The following is an 18,774-nucleotide window of genomic DNA, read 5'->3' on the forward strand; positions in this document are numbered from 1 at the left end:
CTACTATTAACGGGCGTCTAGCGGGAACCGCGTTTTGACAGTGTTTTCCCAGGCGGGGTGCACAGTAGCCAGACGACTAGCAGGCCAACGCTGGGCCTCATTTCTCCGCCTCTTGCCAGGTTCCGTCTGCTTGTTTTCTCCCTCGGCTCAGTCCGGAGATGGCGTGTGCAGATTGCTATTTGCCATTATTACCCCCCCGTCCCCCAGTATTCCCAGCATGTGCGTGAGGCACCCGGAGGGTATGGCTGAGTTTTATGCCGCGTTCAGGTCTGGCGACAATCCAGACAGGATATGGGCCCGGAGACGAGCTTTGGTTGACACCCAAGCCTCAATTGGGAGACTGCGAGCTCCGAATAACTTTCCCGTCATTCCACGCCCGCCATGCTGCGTCGGAAAAAGAAAAAGAGCTTGTAAGGGCGTAGCTGTGCCCGCTCCTTTGGGACAGATGGCCTGGCGGGATAAGGTTTTCTCTTTCCCGATTGGACATCGCTCCCAATGTCTTTATAAGGCAGCGGCCTGCAAAGCAAATAATTACAGGATCGGCTGTTTGTTTTAGTCTCACAGGAAGTCCCGGGAAGGGGGCGGGGCCAGTCTGGCACAGGTCTACTCCACCAACCAGCCACTGAGGTTTCCACAACATACTCTCACTTGCTCTTCCAGTCGAATGACATTTTATGAGCCTCGTGCCCTCATGGAGTGATTTGACCTTTGAACCGAGGAGAGCTTTTGAAGGGGACAGGAAAGAAAGCGAAAGCCGGCATTTCCTCCCGACCTTTTTGCTCCTCATGTTTCAAGAGTTTCCTCTCACTGTTTTAAGGACCACCTTCCTCTTGCATCCTCAATCCGCACAAAGTCATCAAAGGAGTCATGTGACGCAGGCGGGGGTTGGCTACTTTTTTGATGTGCTTTGGCATGACGCGCTCTTGTGCAAACTCCCATTTGAACTCGCTCAAAAGTTTGGACTCCTTTGTTTTTCTTTTTTTCCTTAACAGTTACTTGAAAGTAACTGGAGCTTCGCGAGTATCGATACCAGGTATCGGTATCAAGCCGATACCGGCCTTATTTTTAGGTATCGAATAGAGATGGACAGATACACATTTTTTCAATTAGTAATGGTCAAGGAGGCTGATAACCGATATTTGGAGCCGATGTAAAAGTTTGGAATATTGGTGTCAAAAAAAAAAAAAAAATCAACTGTAAACTTGATGAAAACTAAGCATATGTTTATTGAACACCATCTGCTTAAGAGTTGTCTTTGAGTGTCCAGATTATTTTTATATTATTAGTATTAAAAGTTTGAAGAAAAATCAAATAGTCATAATAATAAAATAAAAATAAAGCTATTATGATAATGAAATACTATGAAACAGTAAAATAAAAAGTGAAACAAAAACGCGCCTTAGTTTTCAACAGTAAATCTTTTTATTCTTCAAAATAACTGATGTTTGCTATTTAAAATAATAAAAGATGCAGCGCGTTCCCATGGTTAGTAAAATCTAAAAAGTTAACTTAAAATTGAAATAAATAATTACGTGTTAAAGTGCTCTGTTATCGACCATCAAATTTTCAAAATGTCGATGCCGTCATGAATAAAAATGCCAAATAAGCGCCCATAATCTGTCTATCCCTGGTATTGAATACTCAAGGCAGTCACCGATACCAGCCAGTCGATACTTTTGGTTACGGAAAAAAAAAAAGCTCTAATAATCCTTCCTTGGCATGCCCACATTATGACACAACATTTAAAATCTTCCTTTATCTACCTTTTCCGCTAATCTTTTTTATTTTTTACAGTCTTCTAATCAGCAGTTTGTCTTATGTATACAGATTTATTATTTTTTACTTTGACTGAAAATGAATATTGATCCCAAGTACCAGCTATCAACCCCCTTGTCTACTAATAATCGCGATTGGCTCCGAGGGGGAAAGAAAAGCAACATTTTTCTCTAGCTCTTGTTTGCGTAGACATAAAAGGGGGACCAGACGTATGGCTTGGACAAAGTCCAGGACGTGCTTTGCCTTTCCTGGTCCAGTCTAAAAGCAAGCAAAGTGGGCGTGCGACACAGGCAGGGTTTGCCCTTTTGTACCAGTCTTATCAACGACAGCAGCCTTGTTGACATTCTCTTTTGGGCCTCCTCGCCATTAAAACCCTCAATGGACCGGCGCCCTTTTTTACGGGTCGCCAATCACACAACCGGCCCGATAAAGTCAGGATGTCGTTTCGGAGCTCAGTCCGGGCCCGACTGGAGATTTCCTGCCTCTCCTCGACAACAGGCGGATTCTTGCCCGGCGGGCCCGCCATCGTCCGGTCTCGCCGCAAGAATTTCCATACGAGCCCGCGTAATCGGAACCACATTACCGTTCTTACGTAAACACTCGCCGTGCGCTTGTTGTGTTATTCTGCAGCGCCCCCAACCCAAACCTCCCGCCCCAAATAAGTAGAGCAGCTCGCGCAGACGTCTCACTCGTGTGGGAGGGGAAAAAAAATCGTACGCTACTTTAACTGGCTTCTGTTATGTCACTTTTGTCATGAGGAGGTTTACGATGGACTCCCAAGCGCCTAAATTTTGGTTTTTGAAATACTTTTTAAGTCGGTGGTTCCTCTTAACTACCCCAACACATTTTTGGATGGAAAAAAAAAAGTCTTGAAAAGCGAGCGCTGTGCCATCCGCTGTAATTTATTTATTTGTTTCATTTCTGGCTTGTCTGGCGGGAAACTGTTGTCATTAAACATGCATCAATACTTAACAAAATAAAAGCATACAACTTTTTGCAAGGGAGTCACTTTAACACAACTCAGCAATAAGTTGATTCATCTTCCAGCTAATTTGCTTTTAATTTGAAAAGGAAATTAATGTTCCTGTCATGGCGTTACAAAGCATTAAATTAATATTCGTATGACTGTAGAAGGCCTTTAAAAATCTCATGTACCCTCTAAAGGACCTTCACACCGCTTTAGGTCCTCTACAGACGTAAATAGTATGTACAACAATTTGATAGAACATACAGACAGCAGCGGTGCAACAATTAAGCTATTCAATAACTATTTTTAACAATAGATTCATCAATAACAGACCTAAAATTGTCCAAACCTCCGAAATTCCAGCATCTCAACAGATAATATTTTTTGATTTCTCTACTTTTCAATAAAACAATTGTTAGTTCATTTTATATTCTGTCAGTTTGATTTTGTGAAATAAAGGGGCGGAAACTAAAACTTTTTTTTAAAGTTCAGATTCTTCGCATAAACCGACAAAAATAAAAGTAAATGTCTTTTAATTGTTAAAATACATCGTGGATTTATAGTCACAAGTTTAGAAAATAGGGTGTTGCACCAAATCTTTTCTTGTATTTTCTTTTTTGATGCTTGTAAATGGAGGGACTCACTATGCTGATGCGACACTTGTTGTTCTTGAAATGATGTCATCGTGAAGTTGTGTGTCTGGGGGGGGGGGGGGGGTTAGGTGCTGACTCAGCACCCACACACTCTCTTCCTTCTCAGGGAGCGTGTAATCATTATTCAATTTATTCCACTGAGCCTTTCTGGCGCTTGATTGTGATCTGTGGTCTTTTCCTCAAATATATCTCCATGAGTCATTGCTTCTCCCTGCAAGCATCAATTTCGTTTTTTTTCCCGCATCATTGTCGACATCACCCTTCTTCTGTCTCCACGCCCTTTGCGTTCTTCCTCTGAAGATCATTGTCATACCGAAGCTGCTTATTGTGTTCTGGGCGGGTCTTCGATCAGATCGGTTTACACCCAGCTCCCGTTTCCACCAGCTTGGAAGAATTCCGTGTTGGAGCGCAGCTGGAGATTTGACAGTTATCACGTGCCACTCCGGCGGCATCCGCTGCGGGTGGGCGGAGATGAGGATAAGCCCCTCGGAGTCCAAACAAGAGCCACTGTGATGAAGTGGAACACACGCAGATTATCTGCGTGCGCTTTATAATGCCTGACATGACCCTGAAGTTGAAACCGTAGCTACTCGCGTGAGATGAACGCACGCCAACACGGGCCGACAATTAACTCTAGGACTGCTATCAATGGTTAGATTCACACCAAATGAAAGAATAGACCATCTCCTTGATTTGATCGTGACAGACCACATGGATTAGCATCAAACATTCTTCCACGCTGTAAAACGTAATGGATGAGTTTACTCATCCATAGGTAGAGACTGATTTAAAAAAAAAAAATCAATAAAGAGTATTATTGTAGTCTCTATTCCAAAAACGTATCAAGAAGTAGTTGCACAGTTCTTTTTGGGAACTGGGAAGGTCCCTTTTCTCTTCCCAGAGTCTGTACAAAAAAATATGTTGGGTGTGAACAGAGATAAAGTGATGACTGATCCTTCTGCTCCATTTTCAATTTACAAAGAGACAGAGATAAAAGATTAGAGCTGGCCCAGCACCGTTTTTTAATCATATCATGGAAATAGGAGCGCTTTAAATTTTCCATGAGAACATCCCAAATTCTGTTGTCTTTTTCAGAACAGCGCTCCTGTATTGAATTCTTTTTTTTCTCTCAGGAGTGTCGAAAAAAATGGTGGTTCTTCACAAAGATAGAAAGATCCACACGCACACACACACACAACCACACCACGCAGTTTAGTCTGGGTGGATCTTTTTTATGGTCAACGGCTGGGAGGAGCGCAAGCCATTTATGACATTTTCTCACCGCTCTCCCTCCCTCTTCCATCTCCTACACAAGAAGACAAAGTTCAGTGTTAAACGGCTTCTAAAGTTATTGAAGAGCCTTCTTGCCATCTCCATTAGTCGCCTTTGATGGCCTTCTTCTTTCCACACTCAACAATATCAATAATCAAAACAGTTAACTTCAAAGAGGCGGGCTGTTTACTCAACTCAGCAAGTGATCAGCCATATGGCGGCCTGTTTCAAAGTTCTCCCCCAAAAAAAGAGCAGCTCTCGTGATAGACACTAGCAATATTGTTCCTCTGAACAAAATGGGCTAAGTGGATCTCATGTATGCTACATGGTACATGGGTGGACCCACGTGGAGGCACGGTGAGGGTCCGTTTTCAGACAAAGACCTCCGATTGATGCTTGAACAATGGAACGGGCGCACGGCAGCCTCCTGGTGGCGGCGACAAGCCAAGACACAATGGAGCTTTGAATGGAGACGCGTGTTAGCTTAGCGGAACAATGCTCTCGTTCTGGTTCTGCCGCCGAGGTGTTGTAGCATCCTGCGAATGTTAGCTAGGCGCTGCCGCCAGGACCTGACCGACTTCACACGTCCCCGTGAGGACGTCTCCGAAATGTCGCCCGCTGCGCCCGGCCTATTTGTCAGGAGGTAGCAGACGTTAGGCAGCAGTGAAGAAAGAGGCCATTCTTCTTCTTCTCTGCTGACCAGATGGGATCCGTTGCTTTTTTTTTTTTTTTTTTGGGAGGGGAAAAGGAAGGAAACGGAAGGAGGTCAATTGGCGGGCTGGTGCGGGGTGAGGAAAGGATGGAAACAAAGGGACAAAGAACTTTTCCTCTAATTGATGGAAGATCCAGCAGCCTTTTTGGAGAGATGTTTTGAAGCTAGTTATCGCTATAAGGGTAGTGGGTGGAGCCTTTCCCAGTTAACTTTGGATGAGAGGCGGGGTTAGACCATGAACTAGAGCAGCAGTTCTCAAATGCGTCCATGTGAGATTTTTTTGCCACTTTCTGTTGAATGAAAATTTTATAACTGTTGGTTAGCGACCAATCAGGGCTGAGCTTGTGAACGCCTGAGCTTTTTTTTATGTAATGCTCGCTTGACAGCAACAGACAAAATGGCCACCTCCTGAGATGAATGAAAATACCTTGATTTTGCTGCTAAAGTCAAATTACACAAATGAAATATCAATCAGAATGGAGTGTGTAGACAAGTAGGGCGCTTAATGCAAATTAGCGTTCGAGAAAAGTCTGGGGTTGAGGTCGCCTTTAAGAGCCACTACCCGCAAATTCCACGCTGTTGTGCCGCAGCCAGGTTTTGAACCTTGACCTTCAAAACTGCGTGGCAGATATGCCAACCACGCCAAAAATTCCAACGACTTCAGAGCCTTTGCTGCATGAACTTCCTGGTTGGAGTTGGACCGACATGAAAGTTCGTTATAAATTAACTTTTTATTCCATTTACTTACCTTTTGATAATGGGGTCAGGGTGCCCAGACTTCAATTATCCAATGCAACATGTGTTAAAAAGGCCACACCCACGAACATTTCCACATTTTAACTCATTTGCTACCATTGACGGTTATAGACGTCGAAAATCTCTTTGGCTACGCACTGTACATGGGTAGCCCTCACGATGGTTATTTCAAGATATCTTAATTGTGTTCCTGGACTTGTTTTCTGGTCTTCAGGTTTGAGAAGGGGAAAATCTACAGTTACATTGGCGAAGTGGTGGTCTCGGTCAACCCTTACCGCTCCATGAACATTTACGGCCGGGACGTGGTGGAGCAGTACAAAGGGCGCGAGCTGTACGAGAGGCCGCCGCACCTCTTCGCTATCGCTGACGCCGCTTACAAAGCCATGAAGAGGCGAAACAAAGACACCTGTATTGTTATCTCAGGTAACGGGACAATGATTAACCCAGCCATTTTCGAGACTTTTATTTTCATCGGTCAAGGGTCACCTGGTGTTTTGAGGTGGGGTGCACCTTGAACTTATCCCCGAATTCTTTCATTTGAGTCAGAATTCTGACTAAAAAATTAAGAAGTCCGATTTTCAAGTCAGAATTCTCTTAATTCTCAAAATTCTGAGAGTACAGTCAGAATTCTGAGAATCTTTTGTGTGAAAATGGACTACTTTTGTCAGAATTCTGGCTTTATTGTCAGAATTGTCTTTAAAGGGATTCTCTCTAAAGTATGGATTATGACTTTTTTCTCAGAATTATCATTTTATAATCAGAATTCTGAATTTGAAGTATGGATTTAAGACTAAAAGTACATTTTTGACTTTCAGTACATTTTCAAAACTTTCAGTTTTCATGGTTAGAATTTTCCATTTTGAAGTCAGAATTGAGAGTTTCAAGCTCTAATGAATTTCTGTAAAACTCAGTACAAACGAAACATATCCAAGAACAAATACTTGCTGACCACAATGGGGATTAAGTGACACCCGGTGGTCAAAAGAGACAACTACACCTCACTTCCTGAGATCTGCTCCTTCCATTTGGCAGCCAAATAAACTGAAATTATAGACTCTAATATAATGTAGACACTCTGGACTTTGACTGGAAAATCCCATTTTTATAGTTACGGTGAGCCATCTGTTGAATATGCTGTTCCAATTGAATGAAAGTGCCACAAGTTAGCCACATTGCTTATTTTATTTTTTTTTTCCAGGGGAAAGCGGGGCCGGAAAGACGGAAGCTAGCAAGTACATCATGCAGTACATCGCGGCGATCACCAACCCCAACCAGCGGGCCGAGGTGGAGAGGTGAGCGGAAAGCGAGCCGACGCGTGGCAAGCGGGCTTACGGTGTCCCCCTCCTCAGGGTGAAGAACATGCTGCTGAAATCCAACTGCGTCCTGGAGGCCTTCGGCAACGCCAAAACCAACCGCAACGACAACTCCAGCCGTTTCGGCAAGTATATGGACATCAACTTCGACTTCAAGGGCGACCCCATCGGCGGCCACATCAACAACTACCTGCTTGAGAAGGTAAGGACATCTCCAATGTGCGCCTAACCAAATGATTTACTCTGCTCTTCGTTTTTCTTTCCAGTCAAGAGTGATTTTTCAGCAAGACGGAGAGAGGAGCTTTCACTCTTTCTATCAGGTAAATGTGTGTGTTTTTCACGCCATGAATTGTTTTACTCTTGATAGTGTGTCGCTTTCAGTAAATTTTTGTGTGTTGTTTTGGAAAAGCTCCTGAGAGGAGCCCCCGATGCTCTGCTTCGTTCTCTGCACATCCAAAGAGACCCCAAAAGCTACAGCTACATCAGAGTGGGTGGACAGCTAAAGGTAACCCGCTAGACTGTAATTATATGATAAAAATAACAAACCTCAAGCTCATATTCCTTGAAACATGTCTGAAATGTGCAATCCTAATTAAAAAAAAATATATTTTAGCCAGTAGTCAAAGATTTCAGAAACTTATTTTGTGTATGTAATCCTGCTAAATAATAAAGCTTATTTTCCCTCCTCAGAAAAATAATATTCCTGGCTCATTTTGACCCCGGTTTTGCTTATTTACCCCTTTCCAAAAAAACGTTAGGTTGCAAAATGAAAGAAATTTTTTTTTTGTCAGGCCAATAAAAGTAATCTAAAGGCCAATAAAATTAAATCTTTGACGTCAATAGCCGTCAACGGCAGCCTAGGAGATAATCGCGCTCCTTCTTAGTTTTAATCGCGAAGCATCTCTTTCGGCAGTCGTGCATCAACGACGGTGGCGATTTCAAAGCCGTGGCCGACGCCATGAAAGTGATCGGCTTCTCGGGGGACGAAGTCCTGACGGTGTACAAGATCCTGGCCGCCATCTTGCACCTGGTAACGATCCCCGTCCCGACGTTTGACTCCCGCGCAAGATGCCCCGACGAATGAAACGTCGTCCCCCAGGGGAATTTGACCTTCGGCGTGGACGGCGACGTGACCTTGATCGAGACCGCCAAGCTGGTGGCGGTGATGGCCGAGCTGCTGTCCACCAACCGGGACAACCTGGAGAAGGCTCTGCTCTTCCGCACGGTGGCCACGGGCCGCGACGTCATCGAGAAGCAGCACACGGCGCAAGAGGCCGGCTACGGCCGCGAGGCCCTGGCCAAGGTGAGCTCGCCATGACCCGCCCAATTTTTTGATTTTATTTTTTTTTAACTCTGTTCACCTGTTTATTGTCATCATCATCATCAGGCCATGTATGAGCGCCTCTTCTGTTGGATTGTGGGCCGCATCAACGACATCATTGAGGTGAAAAACTACGACGCCAGGGTACACGGGAAGAACACGGTCATCGGGGTTCTGGACATCTACGGCTTTGAGATCTTCCAGAACAACAGGTCCGGTTTTGAATCACTGCTATATGGTTCATATAGCTGTTAATGGCAATTAATATGCTAGCTCTTTTTTATGTAAAACAGTTTTTCAGCCAAGTACCTCTTTCTTGATATTTTTCTTTTAAAGCCAGACAAAAAATGTCCGCTTTATGTCTTAATTTTTTTTCACAAAAGAAACTAACTTTATTGCCAGGCCAGTAAAATGTATCTTTGACGTCTATAGCCGTCAATGGCAGTGAATGAGATACGTTCTGAAAGGAGAATGAGTTATTAGAAGATCAAAATAAACAATGCGTTTGAACAAAATGTATTATTTTGCTCGTGTCAGTTTTGAGCAGTTCTGCATCAACTATTGCAACGAGAAACTGCAGCAGCTCTTCATCCAGCTGGTCTTGAAGCAGGAGCAGGAGGAGTACCAGCGAGAGGGGATCCCCTGGAAACACGTACGTTTAGTTTTGCAAAGGGGTCACTGTTACACAATGTCGTGTTCCAATTAATTTGCTTTTCATTTGAAAAGGACATTGGAATTTTCCATTTAAAAAAAAAAAAGCATTTGAGCGACGCTGATCCAGACATTTTTGCTAACATGTTTTATTTCGCGCCGTCTTTCAGATCGACTACTTCAATAATCAGATCATCGTTGACCTGGTGGAGCAGCAGCACAAGGGGATCATCTCCGTGCTGGACGAAGCTTGCATGAACGTGGGAAAAGTCACTGACGAGCTCTTCCTGGAGGGACTCAACGGCCAGCTGGCCAAGCACGCACACTACACCAGCCGCAAGGTACTCGGTTTCAGTTCCTCTAAATCTAGTCAAAAGTTTGTAAACTTCAAATTCTCTTTAACTCATTTTAGCGATAGGTTGCTCCATGTTCCAATTAATTAACTCTTAATTTGAAAAAAAAAATTGTCAGGGAATTAAAATGCCCTCATGTACCCCCTGACGTTCCTTCACACACCTTCTTGGGTACGTGAAAGCACTTAATTGAGAACCGCTGAATTTAATTTAATTAGTTTCTAAATGTTGGTCACAATTTAGCTGACGTATAAAAAAAAAACCGCAGCTCTTGACTTTCTTCCGAGTGGACGCAAGGGGGCAGCAATTGATAGGGAGAAAACGAGGTCCTGTTGGATGACGTCAATCTGAGCCAATGGGAGGGTGGATGCAGTGCAGATGATGTGCTTGGTAAACATCTGCTTGTCACGAAGGTCATCTACAAAGACAGCATTCAACGTTAAAATAAAGCCTTTAGTAATGTTGGGGTTTTTTGTTCCAAAATTAATCATCCTTCTTAAAAATTGCAGTTGATCATAAAAAGTAAAACTTGAGGTAAAAAAACTGGTTCTTTGAGGAAATTCTTTTTAGTGTTATATTTGTAGCTGTCATGTACCTCACAGTTGGTTGTTTTTTTTTTTTGTACTTCTCTGTTTCGCGCGCTTTCTCCTCGACACTGCGAGCGCTCGTATTTAGAATGTGTATGGCACCAGTATGGCACCAGCACTTCCTATTCACATTGGATGTATTGTACATTTTAGTCCACTTGAGCTTGTTGCGTAACACCACTCAAGGGGCACAAGTGATTTCTGCATCCTTGAGCACTAAGAGGCAAATAAATTACATTTCACAATCCTCAGCTGAAAAAAAAAATCATCATTTGCTGCATTCAGGATGGCAAATTTATTATGCGATTTACTCCTAATGTCATCAGGAAGTCCTCTTTGTTCGGCGTTGATTTCCACCCACCTTTTTTTCCTCCTGTGCTCATTAATCTGACCTTGTCGTAACACTTTCTCTCTTTACACGCCATCACGCCTACACATTGGGTGAAACACATAACAGGTGCCAAGTCAGTGTTAGCGTGTTACCTTCAGGGTTTTCACACCAGCCTTGTTTATTCCAGTTTCACTTTCACTTTGGCGAAGCAGGATCAGTGTCACTGGATATCATAGTAATCATATCATTGTAACCATTTTTTGGACCTTTATTGTTGTACTTATGTGCCATTTTTACTCAAATATCACAAGCCTCAGAGAAAAAAAAAATTTGATGTCAGTTTAATACACAATATCCAATTTTCATTCATGCAACCCATCGTATTTCCTCTCCAACTGGCCTGCATCCAGCCATCACACCTCCATTTGCACATTCATGTTTTTTTTCCTCCGCACGCTGTCTCTTCCCATCACTCCGCCGTCCAGCTCCCTCCCCGGCGATCTCGTGCCCCCGTTTGAAAGACTCGGCTCTCCTCGCGGGCTTCAGCCGAGTCGGCCGCTTTCTGCTCCGCTGGAGCGGCGAATCGGTGTCGCCGTTTTTGCACTCGCGTCGCACGAGTTGCTCTTCTGTATAGTTCAGCGCAACTTTAGCACTTGTGTGTGCATTAATGGCCTCGGAAGAACTGGATAGTGACATCATTTTATAAGGCTTATAGCTACTGTGTGTGAATTGCTCACAATTTTCGATTCAATTCACCTGCTACTCAGTTGACATGTTCAAGACCCACAAGATATTGTGCTGCGTCTTATATGTAACTGGGGACGTCGATGCCATCTACTGGTGATTGTGCGTCAGTAAAATTGTTTCCAAGTTTGAACTTTTTAGTGGAGTAGCACCAAACGCTCTCAGCTTTCCCTGCTGAAGAACATAAACGACGAATTTACTCGTCAATGGCAGTGAATGAAAGAAAATTCAAATGTTTTCTCACTGGAGGTCAAAGTATCGTGCTAAAAGTTTTTGCACTTTTTTTCTGCTCAATGCAAAAATAAATGCAATATTACTTGACCTTCGTGCTTACTCAAATATTTCCTATCTATTTTCACGCCAATAATAAATAACCCACCATGTCTGTTGCCTTTGCGCAGCTCTCCCCGACCGACAAGGGTTTGGAGTTTGACCGAGACTTCCGCATCCGACACTATGCTGGAGATGTGGTGTAAGTGTTCCCTTCTATTCACGCGCGTGGTGCCATCCACGCCACACACTTTTAAATGACATCGTCATTGCGCGATGAGAATCCTTAAAACCTTTGGACACCGTTCGAATGTATCAATCACACATGCTAAACCCTCTTAACACGCTCGCCTCCAGCCCATTTGCGCGGGTTAAGAGTCTCCTCTCGCACCCAATGGGGGTGGATTGGGGGGGGGGGGGGGGGGGGGGGGGGGGGGGCTTGATTGATCCCTGAGCTACTTAGCGTCGCCAGAGCGGGCCTGCTATCGCTCAGTCGGACTCACTTAATAGGATTAAGTCGTAGAAATGATGTTTGCGCTTCTTACCTGCCTCTCCGCTTGCCTCGCCGCAGCTACTCGGTGGTGGGTTTCATCGACAAGAACAAAGACACTTTGTTCCAGGACTTCAAGAGGCTCCTCTACAACAGGTGTGAGACACGCTGCTTTTTTTTTTTTCTTTCCATAATTTCTCTGTTCCTTCGCTAAATGCCACAAGACACACTTAAAGGTTACGCTTCCTAAAATGGAAACTTGTTCTGAATGCAATTGATTCAAATTGGAAATCAGGTTTTATCTCAGGCCCGTATTAACTCACATTGCATGTGAACATGTTTAGGTTTCCTTATCCGATGGCTATCAGACCAATAATGGTATCGTATATTAGATTGATGAGTATCTGATATCTAACTGATGGTGGTATCAAACGTATCGATGTCTGTATCTGATAACAGTCCGATGTCAGCATCGGCTATAGGCCCAATTTCAGTATTGCGTATTGAATCAATATCGGATATTGGACCGATAACAAAATCTGATATTGGACTGCTGCTGATATCAAACTGCTACTGGTATCGGACTGCTATGTCACTCAAATGTTTGGACTAAATGGGTCACGTTATCATACCCGCTGTTGCTTGTTTGCTTCATGTGACTTGATCCGATATCTTTTAACATTTCAGACTGACAAAATAAATACAAGCAAGTATCATATTGTTTTTTTTTTTTTTTTTGTATCTGACAATAATCTAAGATGCAAAATGGAGATCCTAAGTTTGAAAAATTGTATCAGCGCACCCCTTAAGCATATCGCCCTGACCAGTTTCCCAAGCATGTGTTCCATTTTTGTTTGCTGTGTCCAGTTCCAACCCAGTACTGAAGGCCATGTGGCCCGAGGGCAAGCTGAGCATCACAGAGGTCACCAAGCGGCCGCTCACCGCCGCCACGCTCTTCAAAAACTCCATGATCTCCTTGGTGGAGAACCTGGCTAGCAAGGTGACCTCTCATCTTCTCGTACTCACCAGTGTTTGATTTCATGGATCATTTCCTGGGTTTGGTCATGTAACATTTGCAAGCTAAGCCATGATGGGGTATCTGAATCCTGAGTAGATGATGTCATTTTTTTAAGGCGTTAAATGTATCGCAGGTGGATCTACAACATACACACACCTTTAATTTTTCTGTCGCGCTCTACAGGAACCATACTACGTGCGCTGCATCAAGCCCAACGACGTCAAGTCACCGCTGCTCTTCGAGCGCGAGCGTTGCCGCCACCAGGTGGAGTACCTGGGCCTGCTGGAGAACGTCCGAGTGCGCCGGGCCGGATTTGCCTACCGACAAACGTACCCCAGATTCCTGCAGAGGTAAAAGAAAAAAAAAAAAACTTTGAAAACACAACTCATTCTATCCCAAAGACGTATATTTCCTTTTTTTTCCATCCCCTGGTTACTTATTTGAGAGTTTAAAAATGTAAATAAGAAACTTAATTTGTGTGTATAATGTATTTTAAAAATGTGCTATCAATGATGCATATTGTCGCTCCTTTACCAGTCTCCGTGCTGGTTTTCCATCTGTTTCGCTCCCCGCAATGGCCACGCAGTATTATGTCATATCTATGGCATTACAGCTTGAGCGCTGACTCGGCACACTAAATGTCAAGGAAGCGACGTGTCAGATGTTTTTCCAAGACGGTGCCGCTGTCTTTGCGGGTCACCGAATTTGTTTGTGTTGTCAAGTGATGTCATCGTTAGGCCGCCGCATACTCCAAGCAGTTATGAATCACACGTCTCGTTACAGGAAGCGGCCATTGTGCTCAATGAGGCGCTCTCATTCACATTGTCGCTGTAAATGAGCTGACTAAGGCTGACTTTTATCTATCAAAGGAGCCTTATTATGCAGTTCTTCGTTTTAAAACAGCTGTCAGGTGTCTCATAAAATAAAGGAGAACATTATAGTCCATTTTACAAGACCCTGTTTTTGATCTTGACACCTTTGTTTTATACTGTATTTCCAGCCTCGTATATTGGAAGGTCAATTAGTGAGGATAGAATTTGTTACCGTGACAACCGGATGGAGCAAGGTCATTGCGAGTGGGTGAGCAACTCCTCCTTGCTGCAGCACAGTACGATGGGGGCAAAAAAATTCCCAGTTTCTCTCATGAAAGCAGCACTTCATACACAGCACTTCCATTCATCTTAGTGTGCAGATTCTCACGTGTGGCGCATGCAGCAGAGTTTATAGATATTTTATTGAGGCATCAAGTATGCGCGTGATCTAATCTGAGCATCCAAGATGATTCAATGCATCATGGAAATGCAGGATCTTCACCCAGCCTTGCCCTTAAGTCACTGAATGTGTGTGAGGGTAGGATTATGTAAATGAAGTCATTTTGATATCTATATTTTTGATATATATGTCTGGCAATGACAGTGAATGAATTAAACTTACAATTTTTCTCGAGTGTAATAACTTCATGACAAGTTCCATTTATTTTGAAAGTGATTTATATCATAAAAAACATCCCGGGGGGCCACTGCGGCTTCGACTATATAGCGTGACTCCTCTTCTTCTTTGCTTTCAGTAGTCATGACATGATGAAATGTGTAACATGCCTTCCTTAATTTCATATCCCGCCCCGCAGGTACAAGATGATCTCGCGGTACACGTGGCCCAACCACGACCTTCCCTCGGACAAGGAAGCCGTCAAGACGCTGCTGCGGGGTTGCCATTTTGATGACGACGTGGCCTACGGCAAGACCAAAGTGTTTGTGCGTACGCCGCGCACGCTTTTTAGCCTGGAAGAGCAACGGTCCGAGATGCTGGAGAAGATCGTCTGCTTCCTGCAGAAGGTCAGTCAGTCGGTGTATATTTCAAGGCTCAATATGAGTGGTTTCTCGATGGAGGTCAATGCAATGCAATCAAGCTTTTATTTTGAAGTTTTTCTTTGGCACATATTCAAATGCAATCGGGCGTTTCATAATCCTATAGATAAGACAATTGATGCTTTAGACAATAATAACTGGAACAATTGTTAATAATATCACATTATTATAGTTTCATATCAAAATCACTGCTTCAGGGCCCTTGGAATAACCTGCAGAATAAAAAATGCTCCTCAAATAATGTCAATGATTCATAAAACTGTCTTTGAGGTCTACACTCACTTTTAGCAGAGCAAAAATGGATTTTTGATGTCTGTAGGCATCAGAGAGTTGATTTTGTTCCGTTCACGTTGTGCCGGGCAGGCATTTTATCAACTTGTCACGTCAGCAATGTCGTGACATGGAAACATCCTCCGTGAGTTGCACTCAAATCAAACCGTTTGACAGGAGGAACACGGCTTTGTCTGACATGATTTCATTTCAAGTGACAGGCGCGCACACACTCACACACATCAACTCTTTCTTTGTAATTCATCCCATTCCATCGGAATTACATGGGCAGATTTCTTGACGTGGCCCATTTCTTCCCTTCGAGTCTGTTCAAGACCTTCCCGTTAAATTAGCTTCTGAAGCCAATCGATCGTTTGACCTTCGTGTATCGATCCACTTGATCCCCCATCCCTCGTCCTTCCCGCAGAGTCGCGCGTCTCATTTTCTCCTCCAGTCCTATCGCGTTATCTCGAGGCGATAACCGCTTTTGATGGCAAAGGGAGCACCCACGGGACAAAGGACTTCATACTGCAGCTCTGCTTACCTTTAAACTTTTGACGTGATGAAGTTGGCAGATATTCTCCCATCTTAGCTGTCATGGCCATGGGATACTTTGTGTGCCATTTGTTACCATGCATATCAGCCCTGCTGTTATGTAACAATAACTAAGTCTTCTTGGTTTTATTTTGTTCCCTTTTCCCCTCTTAGTCCACCGAGTTCCCACTTGGAGGAATCACACAATGAAAGAGAGGCCGACTGACATGAGTCCCCCCCCCTCCATTTTCGCTCCCACGTGACCAAATGAATATTTCATAAATTCCAGCGCATCAGACCACATCCCAGTCAGTGTGTGCCTGTCAAAGATTCCCCTGGGGAATTCTCCTCCCTCGCCGCCTTAATTGCTTTCCAAAGCCTTTTACTCCTTGTACGCTGCTCTGAGGGCATCAGCTGTCAGCGTGGCCAAGATTCTTTTTATTTGCTATACGTGTCCTCTCTTTGGAAAACGGCCTCTTTAGTCACTGGATTGGAGAGTCAAATCCAGTTTTAGGAGACTCGACGTGACATCCAATCTGCTTCCTCCCGGCGGAGCCCAGATCACTGGTTCAAACATTCAATAGATGCAATCGCCATTTTGCAAATGAGTCATTGTAACAACATTTTGCAATATGATCCTTAAAAGCAAACTTAGTTTAAATGCGATAACGATAATTAGGAGAATAGTCCTCCCTCCATTAGAGGGCAGTGTTTCAATAAATACATAGTGTCTTGATACAGGAATAAAGAGCAAAGAACATGCAACCCAGAATCCAGTTTTTTTTTTTTTATGTTTCCCTTCAACCAACGCAGCTAATTCAAATGATCAGCTCATCAGAATGCTTTGCAGAATCCTGATGACTTTTGAATCAGATCTGTTGTTTGAGGGCAACATCAAAAACAGGCTGTATTGTGGCTCTGGTGGTCCGTACATGGCCACCCCTCCCCTTGCGCTTCATGTGCAAAAGGAACTGCTCAATTCATTGTGTTCTCATTGGGCTCTGATGATCTTGTAAATCCTGACAAGTGCGCAGTAAAAGCCTCCACTTTTATTGGCCCGGGTCTGGATGGCTGCGCCGTCTGGGGGGCTTATTTGGAGCCTGATTATCTCTCCCCCCGAGGTCCCCAGGGTGTTGTTGTCTTGCCGCCGCCATTTCGGTGCGTGAAAACACCCCTGACCCCCCTCCACCTTAATGAGAGCATTTTTTCGTCGGCGTGGATGTGATTTATTGTGTCTTGATGCTCTTTTATTTGATTCCTCCTCCCCTTCAATTGACCTCCAGCTCCTCCCCCCCGCACTCCCCACAGCGCTTGACTTTAATTAGGGATCGGCATGGATAAACGCAGGGCAGCAGGCGTCCAATTCCCGCTCATGCGGGCGCACGTCATTATCGCTAATGCTAGGATCGGGCTAGCATCATTTAGTGCCGGATGAGAGAACAGAGACCTCCCTCAAGGCTTTCTTCAGTCCAATTTTAATACACCGGTTTGGGTTTAATTCATTTGGTGACTCTATTGAAATTAGAGATAGTTTTCAGCTAATAGCAATCATTTTTAACCAAGGAGGCCCGAACAAATATTTGGGTACAGATATTCATTTTCACTAAGGAAAAATATTGACATCAATGAAGTTGAATGTTACAGCATAATTTTTCAGTAAATTTGAGATTTACATACTTTTATCTGTTGGGCGGGGTAAATAACAATTAATAGTAAGCGCGGAGGTGAATAACAGATATTTTGGAGCCAATACTGTATATCTTCACACTCCATTTTGTTGAAATGTGTTTTTCAACAACGTTTGATATTTGCACAAACTTTGTTAGTTTTTCTTTTTCATGACCACATTTCCTGTTAAATAAATACTTAAACAAGTAAGTAGCTCTATATAGTTTTCTTCAGTCAATGAAGTTCCCCAAAATAACATACATTGCTAAGAAAAGCTCCAGACTGTTCAGTTTTTCCAAAAAAAGGCCAAATATCCGCGCCATAATCGTACTATGCCTTCATGAAATCAAGCTGTTTCAGCCCCAGAGTGAAACAGAAAACAAAACATTTTCACCCCTAAAATTATTCAACAAATGCATAATATACCTTTCAAAAAGCTGTGAAGTTGTCATTATATGTGTGACAACGCGGTCTGCCTCCTTGGGAGAGGTATTAAAATCGATCAAATGAATTCCCACTTGTCAACGCGGCGGACCTCATCCAGCAAAGATAATTAACAGTGGCGGGAATGAGAAAAATTAGCCGGTGGCAACTTGCGCTGCGGCGTGACTTATCATCCTCCTCTCCAATTATGGTGGCGGGCTCATCAGGTGAAGACCACCTCTTGCGCACTTTTATTATTCATGTGCTGGAAATGTGCTTCCTCCTCTCAGTCACCCCCCCACCCCCCTCCCACACACACACCCTCCCAGAAAGCATGAATTATTCATCTCCATCATGACTGTGCGCCGGGTGTTAAATGTTGTTAATTTTGTCTGCTATTTTATTTTTGCTCACAAAAAAAAAAGCTGGCAGAAATACTTACATTATGCACTCATTCAGTGCCATTGACGACCATCGATGTCAAAGATCCAAATTAACTGGATCGACATGTGTTTATTTGATTTAGAGAATTTTTACATTCCAAATCCAGAATATGTGGTAAACATATCAGAATAAGTGGTTTTGGGGTCCCAACACAAAAATTTCTATTGAACCCAGTTCGTGAGTTTGTTGCTGGAGGGATTAATGCAAAAAAGCGGTCAAAATTCACGAAAAAACATCAGGGTTTCAATATGACCAAAATTGAAAATATTTTCAATGCTCAATGTCAGTAAATGAGCTAAATTTAACATCTGCAGGGTGTACCTCTTGACCTTCCATTTGCAAGCATTTTGAAG

At 43.5% G+C, this 18,774-nt stretch overlaps 1 protein-coding gene and 1 long non-coding RNA gene across 2 annotated transcripts in view; one reads left to right on the top strand and one right to left on the bottom strand.

Annotated features, from left to right (window-relative positions):
* Positions 1 to 18,774, top strand: part of myo1d (myosin 1D) — a 36,342-nt gene that overhangs the window by 2,379 nt on the left and 15,189 nt on the right. The window contains exons 2-16 of the mRNA XM_088438773.1: positions 6,351 to 6,559; positions 7,335 to 7,428; positions 7,486 to 7,651; positions 7,716 to 7,769; positions 7,859 to 7,954; positions 8,363 to 8,479; positions 8,549 to 8,752; positions 8,837 to 8,982; positions 9,308 to 9,422; positions 9,592 to 9,762; positions 11,838 to 11,908; positions 12,278 to 12,352; positions 13,064 to 13,196; positions 13,398 to 13,564; positions 14,842 to 15,049. Coding sequence (XP_088294899.1) covers positions 6,351 to 6,559; positions 7,335 to 7,428; positions 7,486 to 7,651; positions 7,716 to 7,769; positions 7,859 to 7,954; positions 8,363 to 8,479; positions 8,549 to 8,752; positions 8,837 to 8,982; positions 9,308 to 9,422; positions 9,592 to 9,762; positions 11,838 to 11,908; positions 12,278 to 12,352; positions 13,064 to 13,196; positions 13,398 to 13,564; positions 14,842 to 15,049 — 2,026 coding nt within the window. The remainder of the gene's footprint in view (positions 1 to 6,350; positions 6,560 to 7,334; positions 7,429 to 7,485; positions 7,652 to 7,715; positions 7,770 to 7,858; positions 7,955 to 8,362; positions 8,480 to 8,548; positions 8,753 to 8,836; positions 8,983 to 9,307; positions 9,423 to 9,591; positions 9,763 to 11,837; positions 11,909 to 12,277; positions 12,353 to 13,063; positions 13,197 to 13,397; positions 13,565 to 14,841; positions 15,050 to 18,774) is intronic.
* Positions 9,634 to 12,286, bottom strand: LOC148409908 (uncharacterized). The gene is made up of 3 exons (XR_015868360.1): positions 12,252 to 12,286; positions 10,723 to 10,791; positions 9,634 to 10,192 (listed from the first exon to the last, which is right to left on the bottom strand). It is a non-coding gene; the product is annotated as an uncharacterized LOC148409908 (long non-coding RNA).

The sequence above is a fragment of the Hippichthys cyanospilos genome, chromosome 17 (assembly GCF_059441005.1).
Source record: "Hippichthys cyanospilos isolate Australia breed blue-spotted pipefish chromosome 17, RoL_Hcya_1.0, whole genome shotgun sequence".
In the NCBI taxonomy this organism is placed as follows: Eukaryota; Metazoa; Chordata; class Actinopteri; order Syngnathiformes; family Syngnathidae; genus Hippichthys; species Hippichthys cyanospilos.